The sequence below is a fragment of the Schistocerca nitens genome, chromosome 11 (genome assembly GCF_023898315.1).
Source record: "Schistocerca nitens isolate TAMUIC-IGC-003100 chromosome 11, iqSchNite1.1, whole genome shotgun sequence".
NCBI classification, from domain to species: domain Eukaryota; kingdom Metazoa; phylum Arthropoda; class Insecta; order Orthoptera; family Acrididae; genus Schistocerca; species Schistocerca nitens.
Genome location: NC_064624.1, coordinates 171,295,405 through 171,317,720, shown reverse-complemented (window position 1 = coordinate 171,317,720; position 22,316 = coordinate 171,295,405). Strand labels below are relative to the sequence as shown.

The 22,316-nt window shown below is 40.8% G+C and overlaps 1 protein-coding gene across 5 annotated transcripts in view; it reads right to left on the bottom strand.

The window, feature by feature from the left end:
• The window catches only part of LOC126213087 (serine/threonine-protein kinase OSR1), a 587,751-nt gene that overhangs the window by 57,132 nt on the left and 508,303 nt on the right, over positions 1-22,316 (bottom strand). For all 5 annotated transcript variants that reach the window (XM_049940682.1, XM_049940685.1, XM_049940683.1 and 2 more), the window contains 3 exons: positions 20,536-20,637; positions 15,606-15,739; positions 2,588-2,702 (listed from right to left, as the gene is read on the bottom strand). In XM_049940682.1, the coding sequence (XP_049796639.1) occupies positions 2,588-2,702; positions 15,606-15,739; positions 20,536-20,637 (351 nt within the window). The remainder of the gene's footprint in view (positions 1-2,587; positions 2,703-15,605; positions 15,740-20,535; positions 20,638-22,316) is intronic.

Here is a 22,316-nt window from a genome sequence, read left to right as displayed (position 1 = left end):
CATTGGTAAAGAAGGGATTGAGACACGACTGTTTTAGCCTATCCCTGATGTTATTCAACCTATATGTTGGGCAAGTAGCAAGGAAAACTTTGTAGAAGCAATTACAGCTTGGGGAGAAGAAATAAAACATCTGAGATTTGCTAATGACATTGTATTATTGTAAGAGACACAAAAGACTCAGACCAGCAGTTCAATGAAATGGACAGTGTCTCGGGCTGAGGAGACACGAACTTCAACAAAAGCAAGGCAACAAAATTTAGACTGGCAATGGCAAGAAAAGTGTTTCAGAAGAAGTGAAATTTGTTAACATCAAATATAAATTTAAGTGTTAGGAAGTCTTTTCTGAAGATATTAATCTTTAGCATAGACTGGTATGGAACTGAAATGTGACCTGTTGCGTGTTTTTGTTGCCTGCATTCCAACCAGACTGTAAATTGTGGTCAGTCTCATGCCACTATTTACAGTTTACTGTACGTTCAATTCTCGATTCGCACTACGCCTTTTGATGCTCTTCTTTTTCAGAGCCCGCACTGATATGCCGTGAAACGCACATTCTCTCTGCATTTCCAAACTCTGGTGCACGAAATGGACTGCACAGTCTTCATAAATTGCTTCAACTGAAGCTTCCATTCTTGTTTATTAAGTTTTCTGAAATATTAATTTAAACTGATTCCTTAATTCTGCCATCCCAGAAACTTTGCGTTTGCATAGGCCTCGTCATAAAGGCCGCACTCAGTGGCAGCCTATTTCTTCAGCTGGTTTACAGCACCCGCACATGATCAAAACATTTGTCAAATTTTATTATTTTTGCCAAATATTTGACTGTGCACTGTGTGTGGCACATTTGTCAAACAGAGGACATTTGACAGAAATTTTCATTGACGGAAAATTTGACAATATGGCACATTGTGTTGTTGCTTTGCCACATACGTTTAGTGCAAAAGATTTTTTTTTTTACAATTTATCTAACTTTACTGCGAGTGTCCACAAAAATGGAAACTACAATTAAGGATAAAAACAAAACAGCACCAGCAAATACAAATTTCGTAGAGGCATTGCTTCTTTCCCAGCCATATATTACGTAGGAAATGATGAGAATAAAGTAAATCTTCTACACACAACTTACAAGCAGGAATGCAATAAAACAAAACAATCTTCTTGGTTACTGGCGATTCATTCAGAAGTTACCGGTAGATATACTTTCCTTCTCATTGATACACCTCTTGGCAGCACGAGCCAGCAATGCTATGGCAGAAGGACTCTAGGAACTCTCTAAGAAAGTGTGAAATAACAGTCAAACATTTATATTAATACAGTACGAGAGAACTATGAATTACACAAATGTAATACACCAACAACCAGAATAATGGTACATGGGAAGTATGTATAATAAGATTACAATAAAAACACATACAGTTGGCAAAGAGCCACCCATGAACACAGAAACATGTGATGAAGCTTCCAAATAGTTTAGAAGTTTTAAGAATCTATGGAGAATACAATTATGGTTCACAACACAGATGATCACCTTACACAACGATAGCATTGGGCACGCCCTATTTCAGACTGTTGTCTTTGTACAAGGTGCACTGAAGTTTTAACACCTCTGACTTTTTCCCATCAGGACTGGAAATGTGTGTGCACTTGTTGTGACTGCATGACAGACATTACAGCACTGAACAGCACACACAACTCTACTGGCAGTGGTGAGACAAGAGGACTGTTTTTGATGCTTAAAAACAGCATACTCCAGGTGCGTGCCACGAATGTTGGCAGACAACTACAAGACCGTGCACATGGCACATGTTGCCAGGCAACACTGATGTGCGAGATAGCACGAAGGGGAGTTCCTTTCCACTGATTGTGAAAACTGATGAAAGACAGATGTGAAATTTCCATTGACGTAACCAGACTACTACTGAAGCATTCGCACCAGCCACAGAATCGTGGCATCAACTTTCTCAAAAATGTGTACAGTGGCAGAGAAATGACGCCAAGGAGTGATTCAAATTCCACATTTTCTGTGCTATCAGTTTGTGATGGTGTGGGCACGGAAGGGGGGTGGGGGGTGAGGGCAATGGAGGTTTTATAACTTGTATGTACCTTTTATATATTACTTTTTGTACCCCATAGTCCTCACTTTTTACTCATCTCTAAATTCTTGTAGACAACATACAGGTGTACACATGCTAAACTCCGAACTCCCCACTCAGATTACACAATCTGGCACTGCAGAGGTGTCAGTGTGACAACGGCCACACAAAATATTCTCCGCCCTCAGTGGACAAAACAGACAAGACTTCGACCATACATTGGAAAGTACCTCCGACATCCTCCTGCATCTGCACTGCCACAATATTGCAGCTATGTTGACAACAGCACTGTGGTCACACCTTTATGGAAGATGTTATAAAAGTACTCGAGTGCACATTCTCATACAGAATACCGCTGAAACTATACAGAGCAGTTCAGATCTTAGCCACAAAACACGATCATAGAAATAAATTTGTGTTATTTAAGCTCTGCTCTTCAGTGTTTACCCTATACCGAGCACTAGAAAAGCGGTTACGTTTGCCACTAGCCTTACCTTCTGCACCCTCGTCTCCAGGCTGGGACCGATAGCAACCAAAGTGGACTGCAAATACTTCCTGTCCTTGGCCTTTTTGAAGAACGGGTGCTTCAGCAGCTCACTCGCTGTTGGCCTATAAGAAAAGAGGACGACATTACAATCTCCTCAATACAATGTGTGTATTACTCCTCTACCGTACTATAAACAAGAGTTGGGGACAATGCACTGAGTAGAAAAGTTGGATTGCAGAGGGTTAACACATTCGAGACTGGCCTCAGTTACCCTGGATGGGGCACCTGAACTGCTGTTTTAAACCATTTTTGAAAAATCATAGCTTTGTAACTGAATGCAATAAATTTGTGTGATATTTCTTTGAAACGATGAACCCCGATTTTTATATATTTTTAAAAATCTCATTACAGAAGATTAAAACTAGCAATATACAAAATGTTTTACAGAGACCAGTTTTTATTCTGAAAAGACTTGCACGCAGTGTTCTTACACACAATTTGCCCGAGTGAGGTACATGGCACACGTGCCAAAGGCTATACAGAGAGTTCATAGAGATTGTGTAACACCCCAGCAATTTTAATACGAAGTAGGAGGGGGTGAAACTGAATGAAATCTGGATTCCGGTGCCGAAGAAGACGTGTACCAGTCTTCCACCACGTGACGATAGTAACGGCGAATGACTGCAGTCGACAACAACCCCAGCTGTGCTCGCATATTCAAAACACACTTCACGCCACTGCACAGAAGCGGAATTTTGCTGTAGTCAGTACCGAGCCAGGACGTGAATCTGACGTTCGACAAGGCTACGATCCCCCTCGAAAATGTCCTCCGCAGATGGGGACAAAACGTCAGGTTTTGAAGTGAAATCCCTTAAACCACAGCATAACAACTTGGAATATTTTGTTAATTGTGGCTTCTCTGAAAGTTACAAATACTTAACAAGCTAGGAGAAAATAAATCTTTGCATTTCTGGCAGAACTCTTTTTAGATACTAATCAAAGCAGAGGTGAAAGATCTTTTGCAATGGTCACCATGCAAGTGTGGATGTGGAAGGGGCCAACTTAATATTTACAAAAAATTGGAGCACCGGCTTCAGTTTATAATGGCACTTCCCTCTCCAGTGCTCATTTCCCCTGCAGTGCTCGTCTGCAAGCTCCACCACCGCTGCTCTACGCACTGTGCCGATTGCACATCTACCAGGCACGTTATTCTGCAGCAACTATGCTGGCATGTTCCTTAATGGTTTTAGTAGATGTTTACTTATTTCCGAGACTTATTTTCGTACAAGTACTTTCTGAATTTCTATCCTCATTTTGTTTTTCTTTTCCCCCCGGGCACAATGGAGACATTATAAAGCACTTTCTGTAAGGGAAATAGACGAAATTTTAAATGACTCCAACTCCACGGCTGCTTCTGGTGATGAGGGTGAAATGAACGAGGCCGCAGATATTGTCGAGCTACCGACAGATCGTGTAGATGACACATTCGACTGTGATGATATTGACGAAAATATACTGGAAGACATTCTTCTGGCTGATGCGCCAGGTACCTTGTAAGTTCATTATAATGAAAAATGGAAGGACGAGGGAAATGAGAGCCACTGCAAGAAGAAAATCGAAGTTAATATCACTTCAAACTGGACAACAGAAGATGCAGCTTCATTGGTTGCCAGTGAAAGGGACTGATATGCTACTCAGAAGAATAACCGTAAGTTTGAATTATCCAATGAACACACAAAACAGTTCTTAGGTTTACTGCTCTTTACTGGATACCATGTACTTCCACAAGAACAGTTATATTGGAATAAAGATGAGTGCATCGACATAAGATGAATGCAATGTATGAGCCCAAGAGCCCGACATATCTGGAAATCTACTGCCACCTTCACTGCAATGATGAACATCTGATCAGAATCGCAGCTGATTAAAGAGAGAAACTTTTTGAAAGTTGTCCCTTGATGGACTTGCTGAATATACTTTTTTTTCCTCTCCCCTGATAGCCGCTGCACTGATGAGCAAATGGTTTGATATTACCGATGCCATTAACTAAAAGAACTCGTCTGCAGAAAATCAGAGAGATTCGGATTTGAAGAGTGGACCGTACGCTGTTCCCAAAGTGGTTACTGTTAGTGTATGTCAGTCTATGAAGTAAAATTGAAGGATTCGAGTGAGGTTACAGTTTTGGGACTTGACAGGTCAGTTGTACAGAACATTTCTGTTTTGGAATCTCCCGAACATCACAAAATCTATTTTGACAATTTTTCCACGACTTTCCGTTTGATGAATGAGCTCTCAGAAATAAGGGTGACTGGAACTGCCCAAATGAACTGAATGAATAACTGGTGCATAGAAAGTGAGAACACCATGAGAAAGAAACAAACATGAAGGAAAGACTATAGGTTCGACAAGAACATGGAGGTCACGGCAATAATACGGAAAGATAAAAATTATGTAAAACTCTTGTCAAACCGTGAGACAGTGCACACAGTAGCGTGCACAGTAAAGAAATGGAGCAAAGCTGACAATCGAGAAACACAAGTTCCACAGCAAAGAACGACGGCAGAATACAAGCAAACGGGAGGCGTGGACAATGGACTGGATTGCGCAGAACTACTGTCTGAAAAACGCTACTTTCTATTGTTCACCAATGCAACAGATGTATCACTAGTCAATCCCCATGTCTTCTAGCTGCCTCACAAATTAAAATATTCCATTGCTCCATTTCAGAAGGGTGGTGGCAACGGTGTATTTTGCTCGATCATCTGCTCCTTCTGAACCGAGAAGGGGAGGATGTCCTTCATATCTAACACAGCCGCTTCACGTGTCCCAGTTGAACTTAGGACTTCTGGAATCGGACATGTGATTGAACACACGACTTGGGGAAACAAAGAGAAAAATGCAAGGAAGTAGTGCTCTGTGTGTATTGTGGGTCTCCACTTTGAATTCTTTGTTGTCTGGCACAAAAAAATTAAAATGTGAAAAGAGTGGCACAGGCCACGAACTCCATTTGGGGATCGACTAAAATAAGTAAAACCCCGAATTAACAAACCCACTTTTCAGAAATACTTCTGTCCGTCCCAGTGAAACGCCCCTAAGAGCAATGTTATTCTCCTCCGCTTTTAACAAATCGGGCTTTAAGAAAAAGTCCGCTTTTTAAGGAATAAACATGAAACATTCCACACATTAAAATCCAGTTTTTATGCAATTCCTAACATCTCCAAGTGAGTTTCTGACTTATTACAGTTTTACACTGGCTGCACTTCCTGTCATGTGACGGCAGTAAATGGTAATCGATTCTTCCAGCGAACACTTATCTAGATCAAATTCCATTGTAGTGATACCAGAAAAAGCGTCGAACAAATCTGAAAGCAATTTTCGTCCTGTCTACTATGCGATTCTAGTAACGTGATCTGATGTCACAGTGACACGAAACATGAGCCGTGAAGTGTTGTCTTTGCTGTAGGCGAATTTTAAAGTTTTACAGATTTGTGGAATTATGGCATGTGAACGTAGGAAGCTTACGATTGAGCAAAAGCTGACTATCAGCCAGGATGTTGAAGAAAATCTTAACATAAAACCTTCAGACATGGTGAAAAAGTATGATTCCGCACCGTCTACACTGGGCAACATTCTCAAAAACAAGGAAGCCAAAGCTTCCGATTCCTACGGCTGCAAAAGAACACTCGTGTGTCAACGTTCAGTGGCACTGAATCTATTCTTTTAAAATGGTTTCAAGGAATGAGAAGTGGCACCATTCGTATAAGCAGAACAATTCTGAACGAGAAAGCTCGAGAAATCGTCCTGAAGATCGGCATAAAAAATGTCAGTGCATCAGACGGATGGTTAGACTGTTTCAAGAAACGTCACAATCTTTTGTTTCAGAGTGTAACTGGAGAGCGTGAGGCTGTGGATGTGGATGTGGAAAGAGTAAACTACTTGGGGGGGGGGGGGACACAACGTACATTGCTGTGATTAATAAGGGTTATGAGCCCAGCAACATTTTTAACAGAGATAAAACGCATTTTTTACCATTTATTTCCTGCAAAAAACTTATTCTCTTAAGGGAGAAAAATACCATCGAGGTACGAAAAGTAAAGAAAGAATGATTGCACTATTGTGCGTAGATTGTGATGGGAGTTACCACCACTGAATATAGGGAAATTTAAAACTCCCAGGTATTTAAATAAATTAAGACATTACCTTGTACTTATGAATACAACAGAAATGCCTAGATGACAAAGAAATCTTTACAAGCTTTCTTAAGTGTTTAGATGGTAAAATGGGTGCAGCAGCTAGGAAAATATGACGTATGATTGACCAATACCTTGAGCATCCAAAGGAAACATCATTTCTGAGAAATTAACGTCATGTTTCATCTGCATAATACACACTGTTTACAGGGTGTCAGTCGTTCACAAATCAATTACATTCCTCGAGATGAAGGAAGTGATGAGGTTTAGTGTTTTATAGGCCATGCACGTTTGTTGCTGCACGGAATCGTGTAATGCAGCAGACTGTGTTACACTGTTTTGCAAAGGCTGGTTGTGGTACATCAGCTGCTCATGAAGATGACACAGTTCCTCAAGAAGAATGGGGTAGAATCATAGATGATCCTGAAAATGTGACATTCCAGGACTTTGTTTTTTGTGATTATTAAGTTTTGACTTCTACACCCGAGATGAATGAGTGAGATGTGTGAAATTCTAGTAAAAGAACACTGAAGTAGGAAGTGGTGGTGGCAACAATCACGAAGAAGAGGGAGACAAGGAGGAGGGCACTACTAATGTACAACAGCCGGATACTGTCAACAATTAATTTCATCATTTCATGTACATGAGTCAATTATAAAAAACATCGACCAATTGCAGCGGTAACTTCTGTCATTACAGTATACTGGAAGCAGAAACCAAACAACTCTTCTTGATTTTTTTAAACATAAAGAATGCATACTGAATCTATGTGTATGGTGCATTTAAATTTGTAGCATATAATTGCCAAGTTTGTGATTAAATAGCTCTTACATCACCTAAAGATGCTTTAATTATGATTCAGGGTAACACCTTCCGTGTACCTAGGCAAAATTCCCCACTTAAGAAAAATCCCTATTTAAGGAAAAAATATTTGGGTCTCCACTCACACACTAAAACGGGGTTTTACTGTATCTCTTATTTAAGGAAAATAATTTGGGTATCCAGTGATTCATTAAAAAGGGGATTTACAGTATAACATTTATTTCAAGGTTATTTCTTTTTTCTTAGTCTCTATTTCCACAAGGCAATCCAGAAAGAAATATAGACCGAAGAAAAACATTTCACAGTTAATGGCCTGAGATGTGCAGAGTTCTCATATTGGGGTTTGTAGGACAAGAAGCTGTTAACTCACTATGTATAAGAATTGGTTCAGACTTTGATAAGTGTCAGTAAAGCTGGGGATAATTTCTAACGGACAAGGCAAATGTGTAAAATTGGAACACGTGAAAATAGCACGTAACCGAGTGCAAGTAAAAATAGTGATACAGAAAGGGTCAGATAATTCCAAGCAATTTTGTGTAGTGGCTGAAAGTCTCTTGTTATATTACATCAGAAACACCTTTTATTGTGTATAATTTAGGTAGGGGTGAACAGAACAGTTTTCACTTGAGACAACAGATTTGGAAGTGATCAATCACAAATGATATCCAATTTATGAAAAGTGCAATGGGTTGAATAGAGTTATACCAGAAGTTTTCACAAAACTCTTGTCTGGTAGATTTAAAGAAACTGTAGACAATGAAGACTGTGCAGTCATTGTGCAACGACCATATTTCACATACAGATAATGGAAATAATATATAAGAAATTTGGTCACCTACAGAGACATGCAGACAGATTTCCCCCTCTTGCTTAATAGAAGACACGTCTGGAATGTTCAGTGAATGGTCTCAGAAAATAAAGGAAATTACAGCTATAAGGAAAACACCTTTCACGGTCTTTGAAGCAATCACCATTAGCCACAACACACATCTGATATCAGTTGTAAAGCTGTCCAAAACCCTTCCTATTCTACAAATTTGCCCACGGTATACTCCATCTCGTTTCCCCGCCCGTAAATAAGGCACGAAAGGCTTACACTGTACAGACGTAGCGTATATCAAACAGTGCACCACTTCGAGCAATTCCACAATAAGTGTTTGCTGACAATTTCCAACAGCTTTACAACTGATGTCAGTCGTGTGGATGGCTAATGGTGATTGATAGCCAGTAAAGGTATTTCGTTTGAAACTTTTGTTTCTTTTGTTTTCTGAGACGATTCACCAAACTTTTTAGGTGCAGCTTGTATGTGAATGGAATAAGACGGGGGATTGCTAATAGCAGGAAGAGTACCTTCAGCCATGCAGTGTACAATGACAGAGTACATAGTGTATGTACCTAATAAAATTTTTTTACAAACTCATCATTCAAAAAATGCAGAATTTTATTATACTCTCAGATTAAACTATTGTTGCCAAAGTGAATGTTTTTATGCTCTGTAATAGATTAATATTAGTAAACTTCGGATTCCTTAAAGAACTGAACTCCTGTATAAAACAGCTTCAAATGTCTGATTACTTTACAAATGAATTAATATGTTTAATATTTGTCTTCAAAAACAAGAAAAGTTTAGGAAACATTTCAAACTATGCTTAAAGTTTGTTGGAAGCGGCAAGTGCTCCCACTATGTAACACTAATATAAACTGGGTTATTTGCACTCCATTTTACGCAAAAACAAGTTTTCATGTGTTTATGGCATCATATCTCCTGAATTGCATGTCACATGATATAACTTTGTAGGTACATTTAGTGGTATACCACATTTACTAGAGTATAAGGGGACCCTGAATATAAGATGAACCCCTTTTTTAAGAAGGCCCTTGAGAAAAAAATTATTTGACACATTCTGACTAACCAAAATTACACTGTTTTAGAGACATTTAGTATCTGCCTAAATCATTAGTGTTATACTTATTTTAAAATTAGGCCCTTTATTTATTGACTGTCTGCACTTTGATAATACAAGAAAAATACAATAAAAAGACATGGTTTACATTAATGTCCATCTTTATTACCTTTTCTGGTCACTATGCCTCTCATGCGGTATCACTACCATCAGCATCATCCTCATAGCACAGTTGTGAAATTTATATCTTCATTGTCACAAATAGTCACCACTTCTTACAAATACATTGCAATATCTGAGATTGTACTTAAGATGGAACCTGAGACTGCAGCTGTTTTTTACTGAATACATATTGGATTTCGCTTCTATGCTGATGTGAGAATGTTACGATGTCTCGCTTCCAAACATATCATCTGTTTACCACACACTCACTGGTGCATAGAACCAGCAGCTGACACACACCCTTTCATTCCCGTCATACATCACGATGAGCATTGACAACATTGTTGCAGGAAACATGTAAGTACGCCACTAGCCTTTCTAGACTTTTACCGTCTCCTGCGGAAATATATACCGTAGTTGTGTATTTGTCCAATTTTGAAGTCAATTCACAGGGATTCAGGCAAATTGCAGTTTAAACACAGTAGACGTACGTAAGAAGCCAAAGTGCACAGTACAGATTCCCACAGCTGGCAACATGACGGAATTTTCTGACTGCTCACTATTCCCCCCACCCGCAATCGCCATACTGTATTCACCTGAATCCAAGCGAAATTCAATAAAAAAAGTAAGGTACCGGGATGTAAGCCACACCCAAAAAATGGCACTCGAAATTTGGAGGGGGGTGGGGGTGCTGTGCTGCCCACATGTGACTTCAGCTCTGCACATGAACACGTATGTGAGCCTGCTTGCAATTTCTCAAACGGAACTAATGTAAACAATTGTGACTTCACACTCATCAGAAGCAGTTTGTTGTTACGAAGTATTGCATAGTCTTTGTCATAAGGCCTTTAATACATTGTGCAGTTGGAAGACGATTGTGTTACAGTGTTTTGTTGCTGTAAATAGGGCATTTTGCTTGCAACTTCAGATTTATTTTGGTGATGGTCTCATTTCTGTACTATTCTGCAGTAGTGAGACAGAGTAATATTCTTTGTTAGAATATCAGTTTTTACCAGTCAAAATTACAAAAATTTAACTGAAAACTGAAACAATGAAAAATTTCCGTAATTCTAAAATTCTCTCGTTTTCCCCCGTTTTCTCCCAGATGAAAAAATTCCGTTTTTTCCCATTTGTCGAAGGGCATAAACACCCTGTGTTCTATGCAGCCAATGAGAGAGCAGCAAGTAGATATGTTTGGAAGCAAGAGATGAAGGAATATTGTCTCGTATCAATAAACATGCAAAATTCACAACATATTCATATTCAGAAAAAGTTGTGTTCTCAGGTGCCACTCTAACCACAACCCTGAAAATTACGGTATACTCAAAAGAAACAGCCAAATACAAAACCAAAATTATAAATTCTGTCAACACCTGTTTCATTCGCAGCAATTTAAGCTGTGCTATTAGGTCCCACTACTTCAGAAATCGTGACTGGCTTAGAAAGTAAGCAAAACAGGAATATGAAGATAATAAACCTTTCTTTTTAATTATTATATTTCTCCTTGTATTACCCAAATGTAGACGATCAATAAATGGCATAAGTTTGGAGTAGGTACAATGTTAACATGTTTAGGCATATAGTTTATATCAATAAAACGGTATGTAATTTTGCTCAGCCAGAATATCTTTAAAAAAATTCCTCAAGGAGCCTCTTATAAACAATGGGATCATCTTAAACTAGAGTATGTAGATGTAAGTGTCTCTCCCCCCCCCCCCCTCCCCCCACCCCTCCAATCTAAATGAAAGCTTGTATGCTCTCAAACAATCTACAAACGGGATAATTCATCATAGTTTTGATGGACTAGCAGACAATTTTATTCTGCAAACAATTTCAGCAACATACTATTTTCAACTGGCTCTGCAATACCATGATACTCACCTGGAGGAAGTTTTATTCTGAATGACTACTGCCAATTTGTAGTGGGCTGTGCTCAGTTTTGAAACTTCCTGGTAGATAAAATTGTTTGAAACTTCCTGACAGATAAAACAGTGTGACCTGAACTCAAAACAGGAACCTGCCAGGAAGTTTCGAAACAGCACACTTTCTACTGCAGAATGGACATTCATTCTGGAAACAAACCACCAGGCTGTGGCTAAAACACATCTCCACAAAATCCTTTCTTCTAGGAGTACTAGTCCCTCAAGCTGTGTGGGAGAACTTTCGTTAAGTATAGGAGGTAGAACAAGACATGCTGACAGAAACATTGCTCCAAAGAGTACGTTATGAATCTAGTCTGGATGGTCAGTCAGCAGAGCACGCCTGCAGCAGGCAAAGTTCCACGTTCTAGATTCCATCTGGCATGCAGTTTTAATCTGCCAAGAAGTTTCTAAAATATCATGCAAAATAGGTATCCTATGCACTGACATACTGTTCTTCAACTCCAGGATCGACTTACGCTGTTGTGGAATATTGCTCCCAGCTCTGACGAATAGTACTCGCGCAAGACTTGTTGACACACAGTTTAACCATAATGAGCACATTGTAACTGGCACAATCAGACTGACACCTACTTTCTGGCTACCCATGTTTAGCAACATACCAGCACCATCTCTGTGGCAGGAAAGTCCACTCGCGCGGAAGTACAAAAACCTACAGCAAAATCCTCACCGTCCTATCCACTGAAACATTTCAACCATCACCAAAGCAAGGCTTCGCTCGTCATCCACCCCTGTGAACTGCAAGCTGGCAAAGGCATTAATAATAATATGAAAGGCACTCAAAGGAAAATCTAACACCCAAATCAACGGGACCACGAAATGGTTCCATTCAAAAGTAATCACTACATGCGTTGAGACATTTATCCAACTAGGATACGAGATGACCAATTCCTGTTTCGTAGAACGCAGTTGGAACCTGACAGATCCACAACTGCACCCACTCTTGCACTTTCTCTGCACTTTCTCATCTCACTAAAGCAGTTATTCACATTTATCTTTCTTCAGGTTGGCAAAAAAAGTGAAAAATCGAACGGTGAAAGGTCCAGGCTGTACAGAGGATGTTGCAGTGTTTCCCAACCAAACTGCTGAAGTGGACTTACATCACGGTGGTGTCTACACGAGACGAGTGCAAAGAATAATACTTCACCTCTCACAAGGGAACCTCCCCATCACCCCCCCCCCCCCTCAGATTTAGTTATAAGTTGGCACAGTGGATAGGCCTTGAGAAACTGAACACACATCAATCGAGAAAACAGGAAGAAGTTGTGTGGAACTTTGAAAAAAATAAAATATACAAAGTGAGTAGTCCATGCGAATGATAGGCAACATCAAGGATACTCTGAGCTCAGGAGCGCCGTGGTCCCGTGGTTAGCATGAGCAGCTGCGGAGCGAGAGGTCCTTGGTTCAAGTCTTCCCTCGAGTGAAAAGTTTATTTTCACAAAGTTATGGTTTGTCCGTTCATTCATTGACATCTCTGTTCACTGTAATAAGTCTGTGTTTTGCGACTGCACCGCCAAACCGTGTGATCAGTAGACGAAAGGACGTGCCTCTCCAATGGGAACCGGAAACATTTGATCGCAAGGTCATAGTTCAACCGATTCCTCCACAGGAAAACACATCTGACATATTCTATACGACACTGGTGACGGCATGTGCGTCACATGAGAGGAATATGTTGTCGACCCACCTAACTTTTACACTTGGCGAATGGGTAAAAAGATTCTTCTACCTTGCCCGATTTAGGTTTTCTTGTGGATGTGGTAATCACTCCCAAAAAAGTGATGAAAACAAAAGAGTTTGTCACATAAACTGCAACAAATGAATGCAACAGTTTCACAGTCGCACACTTTTCCCTGTGCTCTGTCAAAACACATGTTTTTAACGTTTTCAAATCTTTCCATATGTAGACCGTCAAATCCTGCAAATGTCCAAGCAAATCTGAATATGTCCTGGAATTTTGGAGAGCGGAGTTTATTATGTGTGAGTGACTGAACTTTAATAATTGCCTGAAAAAAAAAAATTGAACTTTTCACTCGAGGGAAGAACTGAACCAAGGACCTCTCGTTCCGCAGCTGCTCACGCTAACCACGGGACCACGGCGCTCCTGAGTACATACACTCCTTGATGCTGCCTATCTTGCGCATGGCCTACTCAGTTTATATATTTTGCTTATTTTTTCATAGTTCCACACAACTTCTTCCCGTTTACTCGATTGATCTGTGTTCAGTTTTTCAAGGCCTATCCACTGTGGCAACTTATAACTAAATCTGAGGGGGGGTGCGATGGGGAGGTTCCCGTGTAAGAGTGGGTCAGAGGAAGACAGAACATCGGTGCTTCTATAGAGCCACACGGGCACTCAGGAGAAAGCAGTAGGCAGAGCAGGTGGACAAGATCACGTTACCTTTGTTACGTGATGAAAGAAATTCTACTCCTAACGCAACCACATGTGCCGAGAGCGTTTACGTACCGGTCCTATTCTATAACACATGCATTAAGCACGAATGGCGGAGTGAGCACTGCTGACACCTTTGTAATAGCGAGACCTGTGTGGTAATGAGAAGTGACGTCTGGTAAACGTTAGCCACTACCTTGCTCCACTTTAGCTCTTAATGCAGTCAGACAGATCGACAGAATACACAATGTTCACACTATATTCCCCGATTTCAGTAAGGTGGCACCCAGAACAAGCCTTGTCGTAGATTTCCTGCATACTACTGGGCGATGATAGCCGCTACTGGGAGAGAGATGGATATTATTGCGCAAAAGGATCATTCCGTCTGACAGAATTCTTGGGTGTTTTGACTTTAGGACGCACTGCAGTTTCTGCACTCGACGAACTCCACGAGCAACGAGCCCCTACTGTCAAAGAAGAGGGTCGTCATGACTTGTATGAACAGCTTTGGAATTTTTTGACGGGGGAAATGTGGAATGCTTCCACTGTCATCTCTGCCATTTGCCGCCAGGCTCGAAAAGGTGGCACCACATTTTGTTTAGTGACGATACAGGTCAGAAACGCATCCTCTTCCTCGTGGGAGCACAGCAGATGACTGGCTTGACACCATTCTGTCCCTATTTTGTCCCTCCGCTAGGTGATATGACACCCACTGCATGCAAATTTTGCAGTAAAGCAAGTGATCTTTGATGACGGTACACCTACCCGAACGTGAATTTCATCCTCCACGATTCGTCAGCCTCTCCAGAAAAGGCCATCAAATCTGGGATCAGGGATAATGGCTCAACGGGCTCGTCCAACGTGAAGATAGTCTCACAGCAAAGTGGGCCCTTCCCAGAATCTCCTGTCCCTCGTGCACATACGTCATGGACAAGCATTGTTCACCATACGGAGTGGACACGCAATAAGGAATTTTGCATTCTCCAGCACCCTCGGCAACCACAAAACAAACCACACACCTGTGCTCCTCTTTGCTCGCCTCCACGTTTACAGCTGGATGAACGCACTAGACCAGTCCGCCAACAAATGAGGTCACAACCCAGCAACTGCGTCCACTTGTTATGTGGCACTACCCCATTCCCCATCACAGCAGTGACAGAATAGAAACTCGATAACCGTGGGGGCCACCCGTTCCACAAACTGCGCATAATGGCAGGTGTTTGGTCGTATTCAAATGGCCCTCATGCTGCACACGCACACGAGGCTGCCTAATGCTACGAACGAACTACTCGAGATGCCGTGCATATCGACAGATCCACTCGGCTCAATTGTCAGACGAGATTCTGGCCAATTCTTAACTGAATGGGAACCGTCACTGGCAGGTATTTCAATTCTCTGCTGAAGTCGAAGAAAATAACTTCAAGTTGTGCCTGTGGCACTGAGAAGCAGACGTACAGCAGCTGTTTCCGGAATCCATATTCCACTCTGCAGCAGAATATGGGTGGCCACAACATACCTAATATTGTGGAACAATTTATCAGTTCCGAGTAATTACGTGCCGAGTATTCACCCGTCGACCCACCGGCCTACACGACTGTCACAATGCAGTACGTACCTCTTGGAGGGGTCCTTCTGCAGACAATCGACGATCATCTTGCGAAACGTTTTGCCGTACGCCTTGTACTGGTCCTTCTCTTCTGCCCCTGTGTCCAGTGTCGGCGGATCGTTCTGCAGTGTCAGCATCAGAACCTGCCAAAAGCAAACATTAACTAAGTAAACAAACGAACACGAAAGCGCGCGCGTGCACACACACACACACACACACACACACACACACACACACACACACACACACACACACACACTCTGTATATGTTCCACTAGTTACGACTGTGTGGTCTCATGAGCAATCAATATCCTATTTTTAAAATATAGGAACACTAGCAATTATTTATTACACAAGAACCAAACATTGTAGAGAGATCATATATATGTCATTTAGATAAGAAATCCTGAAAGGTTTTTGTTTTTCATATATACCGCCTCAGCATAGTTTAGTAATTTGCCAATAGTCAGCACTAGTCGCAAACATGGCGAGTTCAGTTGTGGAACGAGCTGTCTGTGTATTGGAGTTCGACAGAAACAAGTGTGCTACAGCTGTTCAACAGGAAAGTGAACAGGCATAACTGTTGAATCTCAGGTACAAAGCATCCACACAAATGCACTCAATTTGAGTGCGATTCCCCAAAGATAAATGTTTTTAGTGACACGTCAGGTCCAAAACTGTACGGGCCATCCTTCTTCGCCAAGAGCACTGTCACTGGATATTCCTACTCAGACATGTTGCAGTGATGGCTGATGCCCCAAATGCAATCGGACTGTCCGTTCATCTTTCAGCAGGATGGGGGTCCACCCCATTTTTGTGGTGAAGTTCACGGGTGCCTGAACACCGAGCTGCCACATCGGTGGATCGGCGTGCTACAGAAAGGGACAGCTGTTTCACGAAATGACCTTACTGATCACCAGATCTCACTCCGTGTGATTTTTTTCTGTGGGGACACCTTAAAGATCTCGTGTGTGTACTGCCTCTACCACGTGATGTAGCAGAGCTCCCACAGTCGACAATATCGTACTGGGATGGGTACGGCAAGAATTCGATTACCGTATTGACATCTGCCGGGTCACTCACGGTTCACGTGTCGAATGTTTGTAAAAAAAACTTTCAGAATTTCTCTTCATAATGCATTATGTATGACATCTGTACAATGTTTAGTTCTTGTGCAATAAATAATTGAAAGTGTTGCCACACTTCATGTACACCCTGTATACACACTGCTCTAAAGAACTATGGGAACATTACTTTGGCCATCTATCATAGTCCACTGAACAATAACTTAGAACTGGTATGCTACCAAATTATATCTTTATCTTTCACAACTCAAGTATACAACCAAATGTCATCATTACACGTCCAATCGTTTAATAAAAAGAACCAAAATATCTGACACGTGTCAGGAACGAACTGCAAACCATCATTCATTGTGTCATTCAGGATGCTTTTCATCATACTTTGAGATGTTCAGTAACGTGTCCCCCCTCCGTGAGAGTTTATCACTGCCTGACAATGGTGTGGCAGGCTACGCATAAGTGTACAGAGACCACATTGTGATATCCGTTCTCGTTCTTCACTGAGATTCGACGAGTTTTCAGAGTGTGGTGGAACAGGACGACCACGAACAACTGTGAAGCACGTCCCACATATGCGTGACGGGGTTTAGGTTAGGACTTACCACTGAAAATTTCATCACTTAAATGTCAAGGCTTCGCAAGACATCCCTGCTGACACCTGCCACATGGGTCCAGGCATTAGAAGGAATTCAGAGTCACCACCATATGCAGCAGCCACCACACGGTCAAACAGGGTCTGTTCAATGCACTGCTCAGTGGTAAGTAGATCGTGGACGACGACACAGTCGGTAGGGGGTGTTAACACTAAAGCCTCCCCACAGCACCACAGAATCTCAGAAATTTGTGAGAATGACACATTTGACAGTGACAAGTTGCCAGTTCAGACGGAAATGGCACAATTGAGGGCGAGCTGCAAGACAGCGTCGTGTCAAGTTGGGTACTCTTAACATTACGTCCGAGTCACGAGAGAAATTTTACTAACTGAAATAAAGGAATTGCAGCATGTGAATAAGTGGGGGTAATTAACAACCTGGCCTGCACGGCATTACGAGTAGTATTTTCTGTTAGAGGTGGTGAGTAAGGGAACTGTGTATTGTCGTTCAGTACTAGGCTTTGGTTGATGGTCGTGTATTTATTAATTTCCATAATTTCCCTTCCTTTGTGGATGTGATGTAATACATCTCTGGAAATGGAGATACTCTGTACATGCACTAGTTTAAAATCTTCGATCCAACAAAATTTCACTGCACCACACACTTATCTTTGTACCCAATGATGGCATAACAGACGAAAACTGGTCTGTGTAACAAATAATAAACATTGTAGAATATTACACCAGTGTTTTGTGTGTTTCATTGATAATGTACAAACTATTCTGCCAATAACCGATGAAACAATCAATCGATGCACGAATTACTAGCATTTTTGTTTTGCATACTGGTTTTGTAGTTGCTATGGGTTTATTTATCGATAGCTATTTTCTATTTGTAGTTCAATGTTGTTATTTCAGTTTACATATTGCCATTTCATCATTTGGAGTTAGGAAGTCGAGCTGTGGATGCTTGAAAACTGGATGCCAAGAGGAGAAATCTGAACTTTCTGACATATCCTCCTGTCCGAGTTCAATACAGGGGTGGCAGCAGCAGCGGTGACAGCCAAAAACATTTGCACCATGTTGGGGAGTAAAGCCATTTGACAGAGCACAGCAAGAAAATTGTTTTGTTGTTTTAAGGAGGATCATTTTGACAGTGACTCTCCACATTCAGAGAGACTTTGGGGTTGGACAATTGCTCGAACGCATTAGTCCACCGTGATCCACATCAGTGTAGTCGAGAACTGCCAAATGTGATGAACTGTGATCATTCAACGATTGTGTGACACTCGCATTCAATGGCGAAGGTTCAAAAATAAGGTGTACAGGTACTGCACGCTCTAAGCAAAATCACAAACATCAGTGGGAAGCTGTATGTGCATCTCTTCTCGCTTGTCATCAAACAGCTCACGAATGACACTGACTACTCGAAATTCGTACCGTACTGCTGACAAGAAATGGTGTCTTTACACTAACGTAAGGAAAAGAAGGGAACGCTTGAGCCCAAACAAAGCAGCAAATCCCCATACAAAGACCTGCACCAAATCCACAAAAGATAGAGTTACGCATCTGGTGGCTCAAATGGCTCTGAGCACTATGGGACTTAACATCTGTGGTCATCAGTCCCCTAGAACTTAGAACTACTTAAACCTAACTAACCTAAGGACAGCACACAACATCCAGTCATCACGAGGCAGAGAAAATCCCTGAATCGAACGCATCTGGTGGAACAGTGATGGTATGTTGCACTATAAATAGCTTTCCTGAGGTGTCACCGTCACTGCCGACATTTACTAAATAAATGTAACTCCGACCTACGTTTGGCCAGTGGGACTCTGGCTGGTCGATTTCCAATAATAGAACACCGACAGGCATTATTTCGGTTTTATTTGTCAGGCAACCAGTTTCAACATTACATTACGTCATCTTCAGGCCTGTACATTGAAGGTTACAAAAGAGTAATACGTACGTGGTAAAAAGTCAGAGAGTATTGTCTAAGTGAAGCAAGTCTTACATGTTAATTTACATACGTAAAAGAAAACAGTCTTAATTAAAATCTACATTTTAAAACATAATTTGTACTATCAGAAATTAACCAGTTATTCATGCATACTGCGAAAACATCAGTAACCTAATGGAAGTAATCATAAAACAGAAGTGTCAAAGCAATGCAACCATCAGTCCTGTATACCCACTGTCTGCAAATATGTACGATTATGCGTGGTAAGACTATCGGTTTTTGTCAAAAAGTAAGAGAGGCGGGCAAAGGGACCGACTCATCGTATGCAAAGTAAGATAACAGGATCATATATCGTGTACAGTAAAGGGGTTCACTATAAGTAATGGTAATCTGAACAGTAAGTATACAGAAAGGAATGACAAAAGAGGAATTACAGCTATTGGAACACCATAGATTTTCTCAATGGTTATTAGACAACACTCAGTATGGAGGAACCATAATAATACTAGGATGACGACTGTAAAATGTAAAACTGTGTGCCCACCCATGTAATAAGATGAAGGAAACCAAAAACGAGAAGTGGATATTGCATACGTTAAGCTTTTAAAAAGCACACCTTTTACAACAGTACCAGCAAGGTTATTATATCACCTATTGAAAGAACACTATTTATGAGATGAGAAAACAACATCAATTTTTGGGCAGAAAATTCCTATCATCATACCTCTGAGGAGTATCTATGGAAAGATCATCATTGACAGTAGTCTCGTTATCGGCAGTTGTAGGGGAGGGGAAAAAACTACTATCTCACAGTGGATTTTATATACGGAGTAGTGCTCAACCAAACCAGATGTAAACTGTTCCATATAAATCACAGGGGAGACACAAAAACCAAGAAGTAAACTCAAGTACATACCACGAAATGTTAAACCAAGTTCACACTGGGTCCCAAAATTGGCACAGTTAACGAATGATATACACTTTGCCATATAACATCCAAATATATCACTTCTTAATAACTTAATTGCAGGAAAGTCACTAGAAAACGATCTCCACTACCCGCACCATTAAATGCCGATGAAAATGCACAGATTTAATAGTTACAATCCGCCAACATCGTAACGTACGTACGTGTGTGTGTGTGTGTGTGTGTGTGTGTGTGTGTGTGTGTGTGTGTGTGTGAGAGAGAGAGAGAGAGAGAGAGAGAGAGAGAGAGAGAGAATTTACAACACACTTAACAAGTATTGTTGATCTCAAAATTTATTCTTTGTCTTATATGGACTGCAGAATTCAAGACTGACTCACCTTCATGGGAGGGTATTTGTGGTACGGTGCGGTTCCTGTGGCCATCTCTATGGCTGTAATGCCAAAAGACCATATGTCAGCTTTGAAGTCATACCCGTGGTCCTGCAAACAACAATTTTATCATTCCAGATATCATTTCTATTTTCAAACTAGAACAAATATTTCTCTGATACTTCAAAACACGCATAACTGTATTGACAGCTTTTATAAAGATAGTACACGTAACAAAACAAGCAATTAGCTCGACCAACTGCAGTACTCGATCTGATACAAAATGTCCGAACAATTATTAGTGAACATTAATATGGGATGTGTCCACCTTTCACCTTAAATACAGCTTCAACTCTACTGGTGAGTTTCAATGAAGTGTCGATGTCTGTGAAGGTGTGTCAGCCCAAGAGCCAAAACCAGAGAAGATAATGATTTTGATTGCTAGGGACGGGAGCGAATCTGACGTTCTAACTTGTAACACCATAGCTCTAATGCTATTTTACTTTTGTTTCATTTAATGTTACATCGCTGAGCTCCTGTAACTGTGTGCGATTGAATCGATAACATAAAACTGTATATTTCTTTCTTTGCACAAACTTTGAGTCATGGTCTGATTGTATGCTGTGTAGCATATCTTTCGTTTAAATGCTTTGTCCCAATTGGAGGGAATAAAACTTACTGTATATGATTGTAATTTTGTGTGAATAATTTTTTGTAGAGATGTCAATATGTGTAAATGTTTTGTTTTATTTAATGCATTTGGTTGCTGTTATGTAAATTGCTGATCCTCACTTAGGGCTCTTAGTATTCTGTGTATAAGAGGTGTAGTGGTTCCCCCCAGGAACGGAACTGTGTAGCGCGCGCAAATTGTGGTTGGCCTAGGTGGAAAAGGTGGAACTGATGGTCGGTGACGAGCCAACAGTCAGAGATGAGCTACGAGTCCGTGCACTGCCGTGTAAAAGTTGCATAGTGCTGGTTTCGAGAGAGGCTTTTCTGTTATTTTCCAATGCCTCGGATGGATGGATAAATAGCTGGGCTATTCTGGAGTTTGTATCTATCATCGCCACCAAGAAATGACAGATTCCAGCAATTCTGCCTGCAATTCCACCTACCAACATGCAGTTGCCACCACATTGCGCAATCATTGCAACGTAACACTATAATGATGTACAGTGAAGGATCAGCTTAATGGATGTGTTATTGTGCTGAAATATAAGGTAATTTATATCTGAATTTATGTACCTACCTTGACTTTTCTCCTCATCATAACACCTCTCAGGGTCCTCTCCGTTTGAATTAAAGTGATTACCGAGTATCCTTACTGAAAGTACATTAAAACTCAGTTTGCTAATTAATGCCTATTGGACAGAGTAAAGGTAAAGTTAATGTGGCAAGAGAGTGAGTTAAAGTTAATGATGCTTGATGAAATAATTTCCCTAGTAAAACTGCTTATTAATGTGTTGTTGCCAACTTCAAATTAAAATCTCAAGACTGAGGCTTATAGAGTTTTGCTTAGTAAATGATCACATTACTGCCTGTTGTTGATCTCAGAAAGTGGGTCAGTATCTTACATTAATGTTAATTTTATGCCTCACGGTAGTAAAAGTAGAAAACTGCATAGTAGGAAATTATATGTTCATGATTACTAAGTGCTTGTCTCTCTTGTGTGCATATTAACAGTATAAAGACCACTCAGTTTGTGTAAGCCCTGAAAGTGATAGTGTTTTTCTGTACCTGTTATAATTTTGCAAGTAGTTTGTGCTGATCCAACTGTTAGTTTCACTCTTACT